At 41.1% G+C, this 21223-nt stretch overlaps 1 protein-coding gene across 1 annotated transcript; it reads right to left on the bottom strand.

The window, feature by feature from the left end:
- Positions 1-1182: 1182 nt before the first annotated feature.
- On the bottom strand, positions 1183-20900 carry wasla (WASP like actin nucleation promoting factor a). Its single transcript, XM_026366274.1, has 11 exons — positions 20255-20900; positions 15197-15331; positions 14327-14413; positions 13745-13841; positions 11854-11877; positions 7880-8081; positions 7317-7359; positions 5622-5775; positions 3328-3941; positions 3076-3184; positions 1183-2543 (listed from the first exon to the last, which is right to left on the bottom strand). The coding sequence occupies exons 1-11, from the start codon at positions 20357-20359 to the stop codon at positions 2482-2484; spliced, it is 1632 nt and encodes a 543-aa protein (XP_026222059.1). The 5' UTR covers positions 20360-20900; the 3' UTR covers positions 1183-2481.
- Positions 20901-21223: the final 323 nt, after the last annotated feature.

Below are 21223 nucleotides of genomic sequence, written 5' to 3'. Positions count from 1 at the left end.
TTATTTCAAAAATATAATAGATTTTTATAGAAGAGTGAAACTTTCAAGTGGAGAGTCGGGTTTCAAACACATCTGTTGAATAATGTCAGAGGAACAAAGTTATTTAAACCCTTCACTAAAGGACAAGGAGCAGAAATAATCAGTGACACGCTAACAACATGTTTTTCAGCAGAAAGAAAAGCAAATGTCAAAATGTAGACTACAGTTATGGAAGACGCCTCTTCTTTGGAGTTAAATCATTATTACTGAACATGAAGCAACATGTGAGAACTGAAACTTAAGATGGAGCCAATTTTAACAACTGCACAAACAAAAAAAAGATAATAATGGACCTTAAGTTATTATTAACACATTATTTTGTCAGCTTTAATTTGAAATATAAACAGTGAAGTATTCTACATGTCCAGCTTGGCTTCTAATTTTTTTACTCCAACCTGTCTTGATATTATCTTCATAAAATTACATTTTAAATAAGAAATAAGATTAATTATTAGTCAATGTGTTTGAACTAAATACCCGATTTGTCTTTACAGCAATTGGTAAATATATAAACATCTGTAAGTGAAAATGTAAGTGCTTTTAAACGAGGGGAAGTGGGGGGTGTTTACCGATGAGGGTACATGACCTGAACATATTTCAGTAAATTACTGTCACTGATGAAATCACTGATGCTGCAGCGTCAGGTCACTACATCATGCAGTGATCATGCAACATCAGTGTGTATCAGCTCGACTCAAACACTCCATGATGGAGTATGGATGCGTTCTGTACGCAACATTAACACCACCTGGTGGTCTGAATGTTGTGATGAAAGACTTAATGCTGGCTCACAGTGTGCTGGAGTTTGGACTTTGGTCTAACTCCATTGTAAAGGTGGACCTCCCCTCTGCAGCCTTTTAAGTCATCATGATGCCATTTCTCAACATCTTCCAGCTACAGGATACTGCATGGTTTGGACCAAGGCAGGATGTGGCCGAGTGGTGGCTGCTGCTTCCCTACAGACAGGACGCCACTCCACACTGAGTCACGACTCGTTCAAGCCACTATAGACTGAAAAACAGGAAGGCAAGACGCACACATTACTTTTCCCACTGAACAAACAGGACACAAAGCTTCTGTGTAAATATTAACATTTATTTAAGTATACAATTTTGTATTCTCATTGCCCCCCCACCCCTCCCAACCCCGTTCACAGGTTCGCTGTCAGTATCTCGGCTTCTTGGTGCAGCATTAAGCCTCGCTGGAGGACAGTAAAAACTCTAAGACCAACAGTTAAAACGTCGATTATTTCTTTGCAGCGTTAACACGCGGAGGATCACAGGCATCGCCAAACTCACAAGCTGTTCGCAAATGCCACATTTGGTTCATTATTATTTGCTTTTTTAAAATTATTCTCCGTAAGGAGGCATTTACAGTCGCACTGCATAAAATTATAGTTTGTTAACAGAAGGACAGAAGAGGATGATTTTTTTTATCTTTTAGCTATTTTGAGTGATGTTATATTTGTTTGGGATCTTGACCAGAGCGCTGTTGATGCTTCCTCCTGCAGGAAATAACGGAATCAAAACCCAACCACACGTAACAACAAAACTCCCATCATTTCACAAATGCCACAGTGTGTGTGTGAGAGAGAGAGAGAGAGAGAGATAATCTGCGTAGACAAATTTTGACAAATTCGCAAACACCTTCAGTCGTTTGTAATCGCAAGTTACGATGCTGCAGAACTTTAAAGTTTTATAAGTGTCCGTTGTCACCGTTTGGTGCTTGAAATAGAAAACAAACAAACAAAAAAAAAAACACGTTTTGATAAACACACCAGAAAAACACAAAGCTGTGCAAATAAATGTCTTCAATTAAAAAAAGAAAAGCTGACCAATCCACAGTTTTGGTCAGCGGATGCCTTCATGAAAAAAATAACATGACTAAACTACACTTCATTAGGAAACTCGAAGGTATGAAAAAGAAGTAAGAAAATAGTGTTATCTCGCATTTAAACCGACCTGCTATCAAACACAACGAGGATCCTGCCTGTTTGGTCGCACGTTTCCCTTTAAGGTTTCTCAAACAAGGAATGAAAACATGAAGAAAAGTAACACGTGGAATATCTCCCAAGGCTCAAACGAGGACCCCAACCCTCTGAGTGGAGCCGCTAATGTTTGGAATAATAAAAATATGAATAATAAAATGTAACCGGCTGCGACACCGCATTGTGCTAACGACAAATGTAAGTGCTTTCAAACCAGGGGAAATGGGGGGTGTTTACCGATGAGGGTACATGACCTATGTTTAACTGATGATGTATTGCACAGATTTATTATAACGGTCATAAAAAAAAAAAAAAAAAAAACGAACGCAAAAATAAATATAATGCTAATTCTTACAACATGTACATTAGTGTTTGTCAGATTCTGGAAGATTTTTAGAAGATATTTTAGTGTCAGCGGTAGGTGCAGGGATTATGTGCGTAGGTGGGGCTGGGGACTAGTCGTCCCATTCTTCATCGTCCTCGAAGTCTTCGTCTTCGTCGTCATCCTCGTCTTCGTCTGGGAAAAGAAAGCACAAAAGAAAGAAAAGGTAAAAACCCTTTAGTTCCCTTGAGTTTAAACCAAAAGAATAAGAGTTCGACATGTTGATAACTGCGTATTGGCTTTAATCAGATAAGATCAGCTACTAATGTCTGTACAGTTTATATAAAACTATTTAAGATTCAAGAATCTTTATTAATAAATTAGGATACACCAACACAAAAATAGAATAACATCAGTACAACTAGAGCCAGCAGTTACCTAACTTAATTTAGCATATGGAGTTGAAACAGGGAAATCATTGCCTGCATCTGTTAAAGAGCTTTGAGATGAAAGTGCTCAAAGAGAAACAGGCCGCGATTCTACTTATATATAATTACTGCTAATGTAACATGGTGCCCTCACGTAACCTGTGATCTGAGGTGTTGTTTTTACCCATTATCAGAAATGAACACGACTCATACACAAGGTGCTGCGTCACAGAAGAGGATAATGAGGGCGTAGTCCCCCCCCCCCGGCTAACATTTCCCAGATAGATATCAGTAGTTACCTGAGGAATGGATGGCTTTGCTCCTTTTCTGCATCACTTCCATGAGAGCACCAACGATGCCCGTGGCAGGAGCTGGTGTTGGAGGTCCAGACTCTGGAAGATCTGACACCTGGAGCCACACAAACAGGTCCAGTCACACACAGAACCATTTATCAGAACCGCTGCCTCGTTTTAACCTGTACTTATGAGGCGTGAACCAAACTGTGACAGTTACACAGACGTGATGTCATTCAGATTTTGTGAGCGTCTTACAGTCTTGAGCTGGATTCCCTGTCGGATCTGGTCCAGCAGGGCGTCACGTCCGGTGGTGGAGGGTGGTGCTCGGTGGTTCTGCTCCACCTTCTTCAGCTGGGTTCCTCCTCTGATCTGCTCCAGCAACGCAGACTTTCCACCTGGACTCGGTGAATGAGGCGAGTCTCCGCCTCCGCTGATGCTGTCCAGCTCTGGGGGAGGAGGCGGAGGAGGAGGGGGAGGAGGCGGGGCAGGGGTGGAGCCGCCACTACGGTCTACTTGAGAGTGCTGGGCGAGTGGGGGAGGTGGAGGGGGTGGGGCTTGGTGGGTGATGGAAGCGTGTGAGGGGGTCGGAGGAGGAGGTGGGGGAGGCTGGTGGTGGTGATGGTGTGGAGGAGGAGGAGGCTGGTGACCTCCTCTCGTGGGAGGAGGTGGGGGAGGCGGGGCACCTAGAGTTCCTGGTCTGGAGGGAGGAGGGGGAGGAGGAGCTGAAGCTGGCGCTCTGGAGGGAGGAGGGGGAGGAGGGGCTCCCCGGCCGCCTCTCGATGGAGGAGGAGGAGGTGGAGGAGCTGAAGTGTGGTGAATCGGAGGAGGAGGGGGAGGGGGGCCCCCACGAGAAGGAGGTGGAGGGGGAGCTGGAAGGAGATGAGGGAGATAACACCTTAAGATGACATCATCATATGAGATATGACATCACGCCGTCCACAGAGACGTCAGCTGCTTCTGACACAGGATTCAGAGGAGATCTGGTCAAAGTTACTGTTGATTTGATTCATTTGCTTTAATTGCCGGTGATGAGAGAGAATGGGACTGAGCTCGGTACACAAACACAGGCGAGCAGAGAAACCTCAAGCACAAAATCTGAAAATACATCATTCTCACCCTGAAGTGGAGTCTGTAATAAAAAACCTCTTCTACACGTGTAATCGTCTGGAGTATTCACACTGAGTGAGTGCGTGTTCCCCTTTAGTCGATCTGCTCATCACTACACCAGAAAGTAGAGGAAACGCTTTTCCTGCTTCTCTTATTTACAAAACCAGGCTTATATGTGCTGTAAACATTGTGCTTCTTACGTGCTCTGATCGAAACCTGCGTCTAAATCTAAAAAACGAGTTCCCCAAGTGAGAACGCATCTGACACGGAGAATACTGCTGCTGTCTGTCCAGTCAAAGAAGACAAAGGAGTCCAGTTTCTTTGATAATGATCTTTGCTTGATTTAGTACTACTGCCTGAGAGGTACTGAAACTTGGACGGTGGAAACAAAACAAACCTAATACAACTCTTAAACCAAATCTTAACCCTGAAACAGACCAGTACAGATGTCCTCCTCCCTGCCAAGGTCTAAAACTCAAAAGAAGACAGCCTCATGTATTTCAACTACATAGAAATACACACACACAACTAAATTGAGATTCAGATCACTCGACACTCTTCCCTCCTGATTTCAAACCTGAGCAGGTTAACATGAATAAAACATGGATAAAAACTGTCACAGAGAATCATAAAAGTCAGACACAGAATACTTTTTCATCTGCACGCCTTCAAATGTGCCATCTGACAGAAAAATAAAAGAAAGAAGGAAACGATGGTTCAAGTCGAAGCTGTGTGAGGAATTTAAACATGTTCATTTATAAAAAGAAGGTATTTAACGGTGTTAACGGTGATAATCCTGTATTCTATATTTCACATCACTGTGATACCACTGATACTTTTCTGTGTTTGTATATTTTGTCCACATGCTGAAAACCATTTCAGGTTAGCAGATGAGACATAGAAACCCGGTTTGATCATCTGATGATCCAGCGGCAGCAACTATTTTGAAAATGCAGTAATATATCAATCTCTTATGAATGAAACTATTACTCAATGGCTCAGTTTGAACTCTCAGCTTTGACATTTGGTTTGTTCTTTTAGGCATCTGCAAACTAACCAATACATAATTCAACAATAAATCTTTGAATGAACTTTCCTATTGATGCAAAAGATAAAAATTACACTTCTATTCTTTTCTGTCAAAACTTAAAATCAATAATAAGCAAAGTAACATTTCTTTTAGATAAATCAGACAATCCACCTCGTCACCTTTAGCACCATTTGTCAGCTATTTGTAGAAATAAATAAAGAGCAGCTCGTCCTGTAGCAAACGAGAACAGTGTAGATCTATGTATCAGCATCAGAAATGCTGTCTGCACATTCAGTCATTTAGCAGCAGAATCCTGGTCAGTGAAGCTTGATTCTCTAACAAACTGCAGTGTTTCATGAATATTTCAGACCAGTTTGACACATCTAAAGGTATCCCGTGCGTGTGATCTTACCCTGCCTCCTCAGCTCATTCTTGACGGCCTCCACCCCTCCCTTTTTCTCGATGAAGTCATAAATGACCTTGGACGTCTCTCGGTCCTTCAGCTGGGCCTCAGAGATGCCGCACATGTCGAACAGGTTCTTCAGTTCGGGGTCCAGGTTGTTCAGCTACACAGATTGAAACATACACAACACTGCTGTGGAATGACAACAGGTACAGAAACAATCTGCTGCTCAGCTGGTGAGCTAAGGAAACGCTTTTGTTTGCTTTCTAGAACGAATACTGCTGCAATCAGGCCGAACATATGTTACTATTTTTTTTCTTTTTAGGTATTTAGGTTAGACAAAGTGTTATTAAATTAAAACTAACTGTTTAATGTTTCCCTCAGTTTCAGCTGCACAGAAAAGACACAGTGTTAGTGCGACACCTGGTGGCTGTGAGGCAGAAATACAAGCTGCCTCTCACCTGACAACCTGTTTCTGTTCTGCTACAGTGAATTCTGGACTGACAGGCATGTGGGATCATATGTGTTCAGGACGGTTTCACATGTTCATGTCATGTTAGAGGAAAAAAGCCAATTAAGAGGGAGAGAATAGAAACTAATCAGCCATCAGTCGGGAGTTCATTAGCAGAGAAACTCAATGGCAACACGCATCAGCAGCTCTGGTTGCTATGAGAAACCAGTCTGGGTTACTAAACAGCCACCATTTCACAGTGACAAACATTTGTCAAGCTTTAAATGAGAACACTGATGTTACAGCCTGTTTGCCACCCTACTGATTTTCCTCTGGATGCTATTGTTACAGCTCCACTTAGTATTATAATGTCGTTCTTCATGCTTATTTCACTTGAAGCTGTTCCTCGTTCCTGTTTCTCTTTGCTTCCCTGCTACAGCTAAAACTAATAACAGTCCATTATCTGACTTAAACCCTCCAGCACACTGATGTTGACCATCTACAAACACAAAGCCCAGTGCTTTGTAGAAACTGCCTCTGAGACCACTACAATGAATGGAAGATACTGTAGCTTACAGGGTGAAAAAAAAAAAGCATTGTGTAGTGGAGAAAAGTTGTGTTACAGGTTTTAATTTTGATGGTAATATCTTTCTGAGCTGTGCTCCAAAAATACATGCTTCCAATAGTCTAACCTGACGAAACATCACATCACTAAATGAGATGACAGCAGGGTGATTTTACTTTCTGCTGTGGCACCAAAAGGTTAGCCCTTTCTGAACATACAACAGGTTTTCACTTCAACATCTTCAATGACGGACACAAAGAGCAGATTCTTGACAGGTGCAGGTTGTGGCGATGAACACAGAGGTTTCACAGCCACATCCATTAGGTGCTTAATATTGAAAAATGACATCAGGTCAAAACTATTTCATTCATCAACAGTGCAGCTGTGAATTGGAATTAACACAATTATGTATAAATGTGAGACAAAAAAATTTAATAAATAAATAAATAGATGAAATAATTAATCATGCAGTATGCAGCAGCCTCTGGAACGTTCTGTGTCTATGCAGCTTCTGAGATGCGGCAAACTGTTGCCAACAAGACCAAACCAACAAGAGCCTATTGTGTGATTTCATCTTGCAGCCACCACACAGGTCACTATTGTGTGTGTGTGTGTGTGTGTGTGTGTGTGTGTGTGTGTGTGTGTGTGTGTGTGTGTGTGTGTGTGAGAGAGAGAAGGGGGTACTCACATCAAAACCTGTGTTTGGGTCCCAGCCCACGTGACCAATGTGCCTGAAGAAGATGGGACAGATATGTGGTGAGATCATAGGCACACATAGATATACAGAAGAACATGGACTATTTAGCATGTGCACAGTCTCCCACGTGTAAATGCAAAATACTGCATCCCCACACACACAGACACACACACAGACACACACACACACACACACAGACACACACACAGACAGACAGACACACACACACACACACACACACACACACACAGACATAGACACACACACACACTCAGCCATCAGGCACAGAGACAGTCCGGCCATTGAATGCTCTCAGACTCAAAATGTTTACCTCACTGCCATGAAGCAGACTGTTTCTGCTCGATCAGACAGGACACTTGAGGAAAGCTTACGCACACTTTACATGTCTCAACACCTCCACTCATTCTGTCAAGGAGTGGAGGTCAATATCTGCTTAATTGTTATTTCAGTTCAATCAAGTGTGAACACACTTGTGATTGTTATTCCTGGTGAAAAAAGTACAATATTGAAACACTATGTGACATGTGACTCACTGGAAGTTGCTGGGTGTGCCGATGTCAGCCTTGGTCAGCTTCTTCTTCTTGCCTTTGGTCTTCTTATCTTTGCGGCTCAGGCCGCTGTGGCTCAGAATGTTGTTGAGGTGGTACGGCTGCTGGTGGCTGTAGGAGTTGTGGAATCGGATGTTGTTGATCTCTGGGTTCTTGATGTCCACTGTGGCCATGGGCAGAGTTGGACCTGCAGAAAGAGAAGGTAGAAAGATCAATCAGGGTGAAACGCCGGTGAGCTGTGGACGATTTCCGATAACAAAACTGTTCCATAAAGACTGAAGTGTAATCAGAAGATGTTCCAGTCACATTTCTGCTCCAGAGTTTTTCTGTACACTAGTTTTTTCAATGATCCAATGTCCGTTGTTCAGTGATGCATAGTAAGTTTTATCTCATAGCATTAATTATCCATAAACATACTGTCGGCTTTCACAGGTACAGGACAGAGCCTTTTATACTGCGTTTACTTTTTTGCTTCCGTATGAAAGTTTTTCATAATTTAAACTTCAGTCCTCTCCCAATAGTTCTGTGAGTATCCCACTATTTAATAGCTGCTTCCTTACTCCTGCTAATGATATAAAATCTCCAATACACCATGTAGCATTCATCACAGCAGCACTGGTGAGGCGTTCAGGGACATTATGGTGTGTAGGTCATCCATGTTTCCAAATCATATTTATCTTGAAATACTGCCACTGAAAACCCACATCGTCTGACCACTACACTCAATAGACTTTTATACAAGTTAGAACTAAAACTCACTGACTGCAGCCTTGAACCTGGGCACAAAAGATGTGACAAACAGAACTACGGATCCAAGTGTTTGAGTAGCTACAGGATAAACACATTGATTCAGTGCTAAACCGCAAGACAGTGAACACATTTCTCTCTCCGAGTTTGTTTTCTTGGCTGATTCTCATTAGGTTCAGAGATGGGGGACTAAAACAACAAACTTTGTGGCTTTCTTTGTTCAGCCAAAGCTGAGAGGTCTGCATGTGGGAATCAAACTAAAAAATATTGTTTCTCATTTACTTGCGCTCCACCACTGCTCAGAAAGGGATAAGGAGGAATATTAGCTTCAGAAAGTATTTTTATATAAACAGAGGACTGTGGAGGTTGTTCCCTGTATTTGCTTTGGAGATGAGTTAGAGGATCTTCCCGGTAAACATAGAGCAGAGTAATGATTACAGCAGCCAACAGCAATTTCAATGTACAAATGGATATCTGAGTAATGTTTTGACTTGATAAAATGTGAAAAAAAGAAAAGGTTCCTGTTCTTTGTCAATATCGACTCTAAGAAGACAGCAACAGTAGCAGAGAGGGGCTAAAACCATGGACCTTGTGGCTTTCTGCTTTCTTGCTGTAGGTCTGAAAAGAATCCACGAACCTCTTCACAAATGGCTGAACAGCTTCACAGCACACTGTACCTTCCCCAGTTGATAATCACATGAGCTCACATGCACCTTTTCTAATATGAATTTTGACTGTCCCACCCTGTCCTCACACTGGTTCAAGTCATTCAGTCCTCAAATTCCTCATAATCTCTGCAAACTGTAGCATCTGACATAACCACTAATCCACTGCTAATCCCCAAGTCCAAATCCCTGGACTCCCCATAAATGCTGGATGTCTATGACGAGACCAGCAGGCTCGCCTCGAATGCTGTCTCCTGAGGACCAGGACAATCCTCATAGCTGCTTAGTACTTTCAAGCAGAGCTGCATGGGGCCAGTGCATTCGTAACTCTCCAACAATGTGAGTAATCACAGAAGTACCAACATTAGCAGCTTCCTGCTCAAAGGAATTGTAGCTACTGATCTGGGTTCAACATATAATGTTTGATACGAAAATCAGTTCACAATGAACAATACATCCGTAGAGGAGGGAGGAGACAAACCTCCATCTCCCAAAGAGAGAGGCAGATCCCGGGCAGCAAACTGTTTGTCTAATGTTTCACAGCTAAAATGTCAGAATGAATCTGTGCCACTGGAGAGGAACTTCAGTGAAAGAATGATCTCAGGCACGAATCCATGGAACTGATTGAAGAGACGACTTGATCTACTTTGTATATGCTAATCCTGCTCCTTACAGCGCCTGTATTTGCCAACAGTCAAAGAGTTTAATGAAGGTAAACAGTCTTTTGGGCAGAAAGCTGCAAAAAAGAACTGAATCTCTGATGGACTTTGATCATTACTTTGTTGAAGTTGTTCAAATAAACAGTACAATCGCATTTTAGCTTACACTGAGGACAACTCTAGGGAGGGATCAATGTCTTGAATAGAAATACGTACTTGCAGAAAGTGTGAGCTTACTGTGTTTACTTCTTCACCACCCTGAAGCAAAAACCTGCTTCTGCTACTTTCTATCATCGTGTTTTCTAAAATTATGTTCTCTATGTTTTCACATAGCGTCTTCTTACTTAAGAAGAAAATGTCTTCCTCTCCCTCTTTGGGATTCAGCTCCTACTACTTTTGTAAAGTTTTAGTCTGCACAGAAAAGCATTTGATGCTGATATAAACTACACATGCTATAAATGGACTAAACACAAACTAAGAATTTCACCAAAAGAATTGATTAAATGTTTTTTTTAAAAGGAATTCAGGAGCTGTAACTATGTGTACAACAGATTATGAGCATCCTCCTAGTGGGCATCACAACAGGGTTTAAAGGGAGCAACACAGAGCATGTGGTCTACATATGGCACAGATGGGCTTCCTGCTGGCAGATTAACCTGACGCTGAGTCACACTGTCTGTGAAACAATGTCACCAAAGTGTCAGGAAATAACTCACTATTTTTTCTGTTCTGCACTACATTTCACTCATATCTGTTATATTTGTTGAAACTCATTCACAAAATGATTTCAGCCCAAATGAACCAGCAGAACTTACTCAAAGTCACTTTAGCCATCATAAGTGTCTGTTTGTTAATCCAGGTCAGAATGATCCGGAGCACTGTGGTCCCCAGTAACACTCTTTTGCTTTTGCTGTGTATATTTTATGCACAAAATAAAAATAAAGTTCTGGATGAAGCTGTAGCTATGAAAGGGGCACAGCATGGTGTATATGTGAGTGCTTCTGAAGTATGTATTTGCATCCTTTTTAAGGATCTTTGTCATATTTAACAGCCTAGGGTTGGCTTGGGTGTGAAAAGATCTGGCAATGCTGAATTGTAGAGTAACAATGCTTAGAAATCAGTCCAGCCAGGCAACAATAGGCTCAGCTTACACTTGCACTTACACCAAGTTAGATTTAGCAGAAAATGAGAAGGATTATGGCAGTGCTGTCACAGACATCTTCGATGCAGGTTTAGAATTCATCATCAGATGTCACTCACACATTGAACACAACATTGAAACCGCAACACAACACTGATTAAACATTCATGATAAGGATCTATTGTGCTACAAATTCATGAAAAAGCTTTAAACTATGACGTGGCCAAGTATGCTCCCAGACTAAAAGCCAAGAGGAAGGTAGACCAACAAAACGCAGGTGAAAGGAATCATTGGTGAAGATATCTCTCTACAGACTAGTGTAAGACTGCTAACATCCATTCAGTCTATTAACAGAACTAAACATGGGCGCACAAAAAATAAAAAAACCAAACTGAAATCTCACTCTCAATACTTAATACAGATCTATGAATGTGCCATTGAAAAAAAAAAACAAAACATATTTTTCCTCAGACTAACTGGTTTTATTGCTCTTGGGCTTTGGCACGATTGAGAGGATCTGTATTTGCTTAGTGTTACAGAAATTATCGTTATATGCAGTACTTATTTACTGGTTCTTTTGTTTTTTTTAGTGTGACCTTTAGTGCTTTCTTTGTGTTGGTATTAGAATCTTATCTCGTATTCATGTTATAGGTCCATATCTAGTGTCATTTGAAAAGAAATCAAACAATCTGAGAAAAGGCCAAAAGATTGAAAATCAGATCAATCAGTATCAAGAGTTCAACATACCATTTTTAAGGTCAGCTCTTTTCTCTGCAAAAGACAAATTAACACAGTTATAGTTTCAGAACAAAAGAAACAGCACTGAAGTAACTTAATGAAATAAGAGATATTTCGGGTATTGAGAGGCGACAGAGGAAGCTGAGCTGTTCAAGAGTCAGGAGGTGTGCTGAAGTTTGGTTAGTATGACAAGAAGAAGAGCCCCAAGGTGTCGAGAATCTGACAGAAAACAAGCTGCCTTTCGTCTTCTACACCGTGGGCAAAAGAGTCATAAAGACGGTTCAGGAAGGAGGAGAAGCAAAAAGCTGAGCTGCGTCTGACATACACCACCACCCAGAAAAAAACCTTGTGTGCCCCATCACAGTTTAGTGCTGTGCACTTCAAAAGGCCGGCATGCTGAGAGGAGCTGGAGGGAAGCCAGAGAGGAGCCTCACTGCAGAGACATTTACTACACAGACAGATGACAGTTTTACTTCAGCACAGAGGAACACACTGAGCTCGCAGCAGCAGGGAAAAGAATAGTGTCCCAAACCTGCAAACTCAGCTCATGTCCCACGATTAAGAAAACACCTTCGCAGACAAAGGCTGAGCTGATGTGTGTTCATCCGTTCAGTGCTGGCACTGAATGACCGATGTCATTGTGTAACTGTCCTTGTTGTGTCTGAATAGGGTCATTATTTTGACAAGTTACACATCTTGTCAGACTTTTTTGCAAATGTTAAAAAAAAAAAAAAAAACTAAAGTGTTCAGATCCTTTGATGTGGTACTAGAGAGAGGCTGTGCTCCTCTCTCTCTCTCTATTCTCGTTTGTGCCTTCTACCTTATTTCCTTATCATTGGAAGAGGCTGAATGTTCCAGGTCCCACTGGCTGGTTGCACCAGGAGACATTCTCCCTGATCGTGGCCCGTCTGTTGCTTGTTATTATCCACCATTCTCTTCTCTATACTGTCCAATTCACCCAGCTGGTCAAGGCAGATGGCCCCCCACCCTGGTCCTGGTTCTACTAGAGGTTTCTTCCATTAAAAGAAGTTTTTTTTTCTCCACTGTCGCCTAGTACTGCTTAAAGGAGTATTGTTGTGAAAACTACAAGTGCAAATATATAGTATAGTCTTAAGTTTGAGCTACATGACTGATTTTATCAGATCAATTATTAATGGGTCACGTGGGGTTGAAGGATCCATCCTTTAATAGTTTAGAATGGAACACACCTCTATTTAACAGGGCTGTTCCAAAACTATGGAGCATAGGTTCTAGTAATCAGAGCTTTAGTCTGGATGATGTGGGTGGGGAGGAACATCCAGATATCGAAATAGAAAAGTTAATAACTATCCAATAACTGAAAACCCCAATTCTGAAATATTTGGTTTGTGTTATTAGTCTTAACGTAGGATTCCTGTTGGAATATTATATTAATACAGTTAAATTGTAAATACAATGTGTATAAAACCTGTTTTTTTACTGGTTTCCTGCTCATAGGTGCTTTCCATTACAAAAATGCCTACAGAGCTGTTGCTATCTAGTACAAGTTCAAGCCTTCTAGCTCTCAGGCAGAACTTTTGAGTCAAACTCAGTGTGCTGGTATCCATTTTCCCCTTTGGGACCAAAATGTCCTGAAACCTTCAACTAGTCAAACTGTGAGAAACAATGAATGACAACAAAAATATGAATCATCCACATTTAATATGACAAAAACAAACCCGGAAAAATCACCTCCTAGTTCCTTGTTCGACCTAAGATTTCCCTGTATAAGCTCTGCACAGACACGGACATGAGCGAGGCAGAAAGGTTTGGGACCCAGGTCATGGTTGTGTTAGTAGACGTTAGGTTCTCCAGTTTTAGATGAGAAAGGGCAGAGAAGCCGAAGGAGCAAAGACTGAAAAGCCAGGACAGTAAAACTCACCAGTTTTGCGCTGCCTCCGGTTGAGCAGGTCATTGATGGCAACTCTGAACCTTTTAGCCTCTTCTTCACTCGCAAAGTTCAGACCGATCTGACAGGTCTGAGAGGAAGAGGAAACAGAGCCAGAAATGATTAAAATCACATATTTATTTATGTAACAACAGCTTTTAACTTAATTTATCTGACAAATGTACAAAGACAAGATCTGATTTGACAGTTTTTTTGTAAATATAAGCAAAGTTAGAGTTTGTCACCTGCGAGACAGCTACAGTGTCTGAATGTAAAATACTGCACTGTGGTATTTGGGAAGAAAAAACTAATGCTGCTGCACACTGCTCAGGTCAGCTACCTTTCTGCATAAAAACACTCAGTTCAGTCCAAAACTGCAACAGCTTCAGGGGCGGACACATCCTGAAGTCCTGCTGCAGTCATAAAACAACATGAGCAGGAGCTAATGAGAATTCCTAACTGGGTGTAAACACACTCTGTCATTATCACAGTTTATTAAAAGGAGGACCCAATCAGTGAAACAAGCTGACGTAGTGTTTTGGTTTTGAAGTCTTCATAAAAGAGCTGTATACTTACATCTCCTGCAAATGAGATAAAGTAGGATCTGGAGCTGCTGATGGAGAAGTTGTGGTAGAGTTCCTGCTCAAACATTGCTTTTCCTTCCTGCAAAAGAATAAGAAAAGAAAACAGAGGAGATTCCCTTGGTGTTTAGGGGAATCAGTCATTCTGCAGATGTCTGCAGACTGAATACAGATCACATCTACTTTAGATTATTACAGAGTTTTCAGTGTATTCCTTATTTCCAGAAAGTTTCTGTTAGTCAAATTGTAGAGAGAGTCTGTGTTTTAGCAAGAAACACACAATTCTCTCTGATTTTCTGATGATGGAGCTCATCACCGGTAGAGAATTAAACTTATTTCATAGCAAGTGTTCCTGAATGTGCCAACAAGGAGATACCTGCATTATTAACCCCAGAACAACAAAAGAGTGCCATGTCATAATTTCTATACAGCTTGAAAGTGGTGGTATGTTTTACTCAGACAAGAGTCTGAGAGCATCAGACATTAACACAGATCAGTAGCTGGTAATTCACTTTACATCAACAGGTTGTACATCATCTTTAAAGCACTGTATTAATTAATTCTGTGACTGCCCACAGTGTTTGGATGCAGTATGGCCACAATCCACTGTAGAGGCAATGAAAAACACAAAGTGGAAGAATGGAGAATAAAACAGATTCATAGGAAAAAAGCTTAAGTTTGACATTTAGAAAAGAAAACAGTATCTTTATTTGCTTTGTAGCTAAAAGTCAGATGAGAAAAATGAAACTTCTCATGTCTGCAGACACAGACCTTTTAATCATACACTAGTACCTTTATTTCACATCTCTGCAACATGTTTCATTCAGCTTTTACGAAGTTATCTCTGCAGGATAGTCTCACTCACCTTGATGTCAAACACTCGGATGAAGTATGACCTCTGGGGGTTGTCTTTGACCAGACAGGCCACTCCACAGCATCTCTTCACCCAGTTGCAGCTCCGCTCGGCCGCGTACACCTGAACAACTGCCGAACACAGAGTCTGCAGACAAAGAGAAAGACAAGAACAGCTATTGTCAAATCTGTACGGTTGATGTAAAACTATAAAAACAGAGAGCGTTGTTTGTCCTTTGTTGTATTCACGTATTTATTCCCTAATTTAATTTACTGTCTTTCATCTAGTTCAAATTGTTTTTGCTGTTCCATGTTAGTATCAGCTAATTAGTCAGCTGTGAAGCCTTTTGATTGGATGACACTGTCCAGCGAGTAAAAAATATAGTTTGAGTGACGGTGAAACTGCTGATTGTTAACTGCTCGTGTGTCCAGATTTAACAGGAACACATCTGGTTCCTTGTTAAAAGCAAAACTCAACCTGTGACAAAGCAACAACAGAGCAGCCAGTGAGGAAGAGGAAATCTACACGATGCAAAACCTTTGAGCAGCGATAAAGACTAGAGACAGAACACAACAGCTGGACCTGTTGAAAAATGAGGAGTCATTGGGGCAACACTGAGACATTTGGAAATCAGATTACAAGTCACATATGCAAATATCTTATCAGCAGGTTCCCATATGTGCAGAGTAACATGAATAAAATCTTAGCTTGGCTTTGAAAAACAAGGTCAAACAAGTTTCTCTGTTTCAGCTATGTCTGCAAACAACTTTGCTACCTTCTAGTTTCAGGGGTTTTCAGCCAAGACTCTGGTCTTCAGCAGTGTTTTTTGGCTTTTTGCTAAGGTTAAACATCAGCTATTTAACCTCTGAGTTGTTGTTTTATTGTAAATCTAATGCATCTGCCACTTCTCCAGTGTTTAACCTTCACTTTTGCAGGACAGGAAGCTGAGTCTGAGCTGCTGTCAGCCCCCGTCCTGTCCTCGGACTGTGCTGGTTTGTGGTTTTAAGGTTTCTGCTGAGGTCATGTTGTGTTAAATCCTCTGCCAGGAGTCATCTCTCCAACCACTGGTGGAGAAAAGAGGAAATGCCACAAGGCTGCTTTCCTCCTCTGTGATTAATGAGCACAGGTTGGAGGAGCAGGAAACACTTTCAACCACGGAGTGACTGTTCAGCATCACACAGAAAAGGTCGAAGGTCGCCTGTTAAAAGTCTCATTTAGGTTTCATATAGTCTCACTTAGGAACATACACAGTAATAAACACAGACGCTGACACTCGGCATCGAAGCATCTGATAACCACAAGTTACTGAGTTTACATTGACTTTACATAGACTGAAAGTTTACTTTCAGTCACATAATTTATGATAATAAATAATCAGATCAGTAATTTACAGAGTCTACATTTAGTCACCTTTTGTATTTCTAAAAAAAAAAAAAAAAAGAAAGAAAACACAGTGAGGTAAAAGCACAACTGGCCTTTTACCTTATGAATAAACGGGTCAGATTCTCATGCCATCCTTCAAGCAGTCTCACCAAAAGATCCACTTAGCTGAAGTTTTCTCAGCTGGCACTGAGTCGGAGATGTTGAAATCTTCATTGTTCTCAGCACTTTGAGGTCTTCTCGCCCCTGCTGGCTGAGTCGAGTCTGAAAGTTATTTAATGACCTTGACAAAAAACAATCTCACTACAAGGTCTTCTCATGTGATGGTGAGATTGTTTTGTCAACTGCTGTCTCCAAGGTCAAGGGTGAACTTTCAATCTCACCACAAAAGGAAGTCTTCATACTGTGCGTGCTCTCAACTGCCCTGAGTTGCAAAGATGTACTGACTGACAGAACACTGTTTGACTTCATAGCCATACCTGCCTACATATCTCGATAATGTTTAATAACTCCTAACACACCTCATTGGAAAGAGACTACTAAGAAGTTATTAACAAACTAGAAGGTTTGGAACAATTCATCGCATTCACAGTTCAGCTCATTCCTTAGTTTTTGTTTTACTTTTCATATTTTGGGGTTTGACCATTTTCATCAGGAATCATGGTCCAAAGGATAAAACTGAACATGAGACCAAGGTATTGTGGTTTTGCTTGCAGAGAAATTAAATCACAATCATTTCACTTAGATTTGACAACATGGTTGTTGTAAAATGTCTTCTAATTCATTCACTAAGCAGCAGCATATAGATTTGAAACACCTTTCACAAACAGGTCTTGAAGCCTGTGAGCTTGTGAATGTTGGCTACATAAACTAAAAGCCGTAAACTGCTGGAAAGAGAACTTGTATTTGCAGACATGCCTCTCTTTCACCAGGAAAGCTGCCTGCAGCCAGTCGGCAAGGTAAATATGCAGGAGAAGGAAAGTGCAGAATCACTATCCTGCTGTCACACACTTATGCAACTCAGGAAACACTTAATAAAATGGGGTATACTACAGTTTTTAACAGCATGGCATTATAATATCTTTTTAGTATTGACATTCAGTCCAACACTACTCCATTTTATATCAGCCTGTGAATATCTGTGTGTTTTGTACTGTTCAATAACTAATACCATTTACAGGTGTCACCTTGGACTTGTAATGCTCATGTTCTTTTACTGTTTTAGAGCCTTAATAAATAAGAAAACACAAATTCAAGTTATTATATTATATAAACATTGATATAAATATTATTATTTTCATATCACAGTAAAGTTAAATTAAGTTATTTCACCATTAACTTTTATTATATTCCAGATGTTCTCACGACATCTCTACTCAGATTTACTGTAATATACTGTTGTTTAATGCTGAAAGTTATTCGACATATTTTTCAGCCTCAGTCTTCAGTTATTATATAAGTCCTTATGTCAACCTTTGAAATTCAAATTTTAGATTTAAGGCAAAGAAATTCCCAAAACACCCGTCAGTCATAAATCCAAAATGTTTAATTGGGTGCTTCTCCAACTGTTTATTTCAATCTGCCTCCAGATAAACCCACCTCAGAGCCGCTTGAAGAGCAGTGGGGCACTCCACGAAGCTGGATTAGCAAATTAGCCACATAACTTTAGGAAGCTTATATCTCAGATTTTCTGAATTTATGTTTTTCTTTTTTCCCCTTTTAGAAACCATCACTTTCCATAACTGCTCTACAATATCTAGATCTATGATTGATATTTAGATTAAATTAGGATCATTACATTTAGCTTTATTATTCTCAAAGATATCTGTTGAACTTTCTAACCCTGATTTGTAAAATACCCGGTGGGGCAACCATCCATCTGTGTGTGTTTGTGTTAAGGAAGAGACCAGGAAGGAATAAGAAATACAGGTTGTCCTCAATGAAGTGACCAAAACAATAGTCGAGTTAATTTACACTTCACTTAACTGCTCAGACGTGGTCAAATACTGTGTTTAGGACATGAAAGGGGGGCATTACAGTAAATACTGGTGATTTTAATGCACAGTCAGTGGAAAGCTGTAGCTGCTACAAAAATACCTAAAATAAACACGTAGCTTAGCTTCAGACTATGAACATGCTCCTGCTTTTAATCTTTAATACTCAAGGTGCTAGGCTGAGTTTCCATAACGTAAAAAGGCTCTGTAACATTATTATGTCCACAAACATGAACCTTGAACCTTTTCTGATATCCTACTTTGAGAAATGTTTCCTCACAAAAACAGCAAAGCACAAGCAGTCACACAGGAACTGTATAAATATAATACAGACTAAAGTCTACAGTTCTGACCTTTAAGCTCAGGTATTTTATTCTGCATTCATGCTGCTGATTGTTGCAGTCGACCCTGCAGGCTCAGCTGCAGTTCCACCCGCAGTAGCTGACATTAGAACCTGCTGAGCTGTCCTGCAACCATCGCATTACATCAACCTAAACAGATCCAGTTCAACTGTAGACTCACTCTGTGATGTAACTCAAATTGTGATTTTTCTCTTCAAGTGAGAAGAAGAGGAGACCTGGACGACTCAAACCCTCCTTTCAGACATGCACTCTTCCCATTAATCTGACAACATCTGACTGTGACACGTACATCACAGTTATTTCTGAATGAACATCCTGGTCATTTTTCCAAAACGTCACGATGGCGAACTGACTAGCTGCCAATTTCAACACAGCACAAGTCTGAACTGCATACGGTCATGTTAACTAGTAGGCACCAAGTTATCTAAAACAAAAACTTACTGAATTCACAGGTGCAGGGAGAAAACTTGGGAGCTTTGGGACTATTTCAGATTAGCTGTGAACACAGACGGGCTATAAGAAAATGTCTGCTCAGAAAATCAGACTGCTTAGTACATTGGTTTCAGACCACTGCACAGGTAACACCATCTGTGTCGTCGTAATCAAAAGGAAAACCCAAACTGATATTAAAAGTACATGTTAAAAGTCACCACCGGAGGGAAATCACAATGTTGGAACAAGATGCAGAGAGAGAAAAGACAAAGGAAACGTCAGCATCCGACTACAGAGGCAAACTCCATGAAAAGATCAGAGGACCAGTTCTACACAGTACAGAAAGGATCATAATGTCTCTAATGGCTCTAGAGCCCAGGGAAAAGCAGAATATGTGCAATTTGTCTCTTAACCATCTCTGGCACTAGACCAGAACTATCCCACAGGCTGTGCTGGTCGAAAAGAGGAAACAACATCTGGTATCCTAGAATTAAATGAATCAATGAATTAAAAAGAGGCTGAATTCAAATTAAAGTGTTAAAGTTTGGACTTTAACAAAAGTCAAGTGTTAAAAGTTTGGACTTTAATACTTGACTAATGTATTTATGGCTATAAGCAAACTAACAAACCTAAAAAGAGGGTGTTTCAGTATTTTTAAAGCTATTTTAAAATGTGTACACAGCTAAACCGGTAGGGAATCGGACGGGTCACAAATAAAACCGTAACACCGGGGCCCCGGTTAGAAAACCACATCGGGGTCTAAACAGGTTTGTGGTGCTTTAAACCAGGAGGGGGTGATGAACTGGAATAAGACGCAGCTCTGGGCTCTTTTACTGCTCGTCTAGGTGATGTCCCGGTGCCTTATTAGAAACTGCAGGTGGTAAACAAACGGAGGAACTCACCGAGCATTTCCTGCCCAGGTACCCGAACAGGCACTCGTTCTCCTGCGGGGTCAGGAGGAGGGAGCCGACGTTAGCGACCCTGCGGGACGGCGGGTGGCTGTTCATGGCCTCGAATTGTTCTAGTTCACCCCGAAACGATGCGGTTCTCCCCGGACGGGCTCAGCTAACAATACTGGTTACAGACAGTCCATGCGGGCTCCGGTTGCTATGGCCTGCAACCGGATCATCTCCACTGAGTCCGACTCCGGTGTGGAGGGCGGAGGGGGGCGGGGAGTGTGGCTCAGGCTGGCTCCTGCTTGAGAAAGACCCTTAACTTCTCCGTTCAGTGTAAAACGTGAAATAAAGACGCTTTGTGTGTCTGTAGACGGACAAACGATCAACTTTCATTCGGAAACTCCAGCAGCTGCAGCAGCGATGCGCACATCCAACATGGAAGCGGAGCAGACCACCTTAAAGACACGGGAGAGGGGGGAGTTCGTCTGGGCAAACTCTAGAAACAAGTCCCGTGATATGAATCAGAAAGTGATGCTGACGAACGAATATACATCAACATGTCGTGTTACCTTACTTCAAATACAACCCGTGTGCTATGAGCGTTTACAGTTCGCTGTGAAGCTGAACTGTCGTTGCTGGCTGAAAATGGTTCCGTCCGATGGCAGCAGGAATGCAGCAGGGAGCAGGAAGGAGGGGGGGTGGCGCGTGGAGAGGGGTGGAGTGACGTAGGGGGAGGGGCCTACGGGTGACGTAGAAATGTAAATAAGACGTTGATTAAAAAAAGAAATAAAAAAGTTGAATATGTTGTTAATATAATAACTTTTGTAAGTAAATAACAACAATAGTAGTAATTAAAATAATTATTAATAATAAATACACTTTAGGTATCTCGTAATACATAAATAAACTTAACCGAATTAAATAATTGTAATGACAACAAAAATAAAAAATGTATAGTAAAGCAAAAAAACAAAC

Source organism: Anabas testudineus, chromosome 6 (genome assembly GCF_900324465.2).
Source record: "Anabas testudineus chromosome 6, fAnaTes1.2, whole genome shotgun sequence".
Taxonomy (NCBI): Eukaryota; Metazoa; Chordata; class Actinopteri; order Anabantiformes; family Anabantidae; genus Anabas; species Anabas testudineus.
Note: the sequence above shows the minus strand (reverse complement) of the source record. Positions and strands in the feature narration are given on the sequence as shown.

Coding starts and splice junctions, on each gene's coding strand:
- wasla (XM_026366274.1), bottom strand. CDS start 20,359: ATGAACAGCCACCCGCCGTCCCGCAGGGTCGCTAACGTCGGCTCCCTC. Junction 5,776..7,316: donor ACCCAAACACAGGTTTTGAT/GTGAGTACCCCC, acceptor CAATCTGTGTAG/CTGAACAACCTGGACCCCGA. Junction 3,185..3,327: donor AGGGAATCCAGCTCAAGACT/GTAAGACGCTCA, acceptor GTGTGGCTCCAG/GTGTCAGATCTTCCAGAGTC.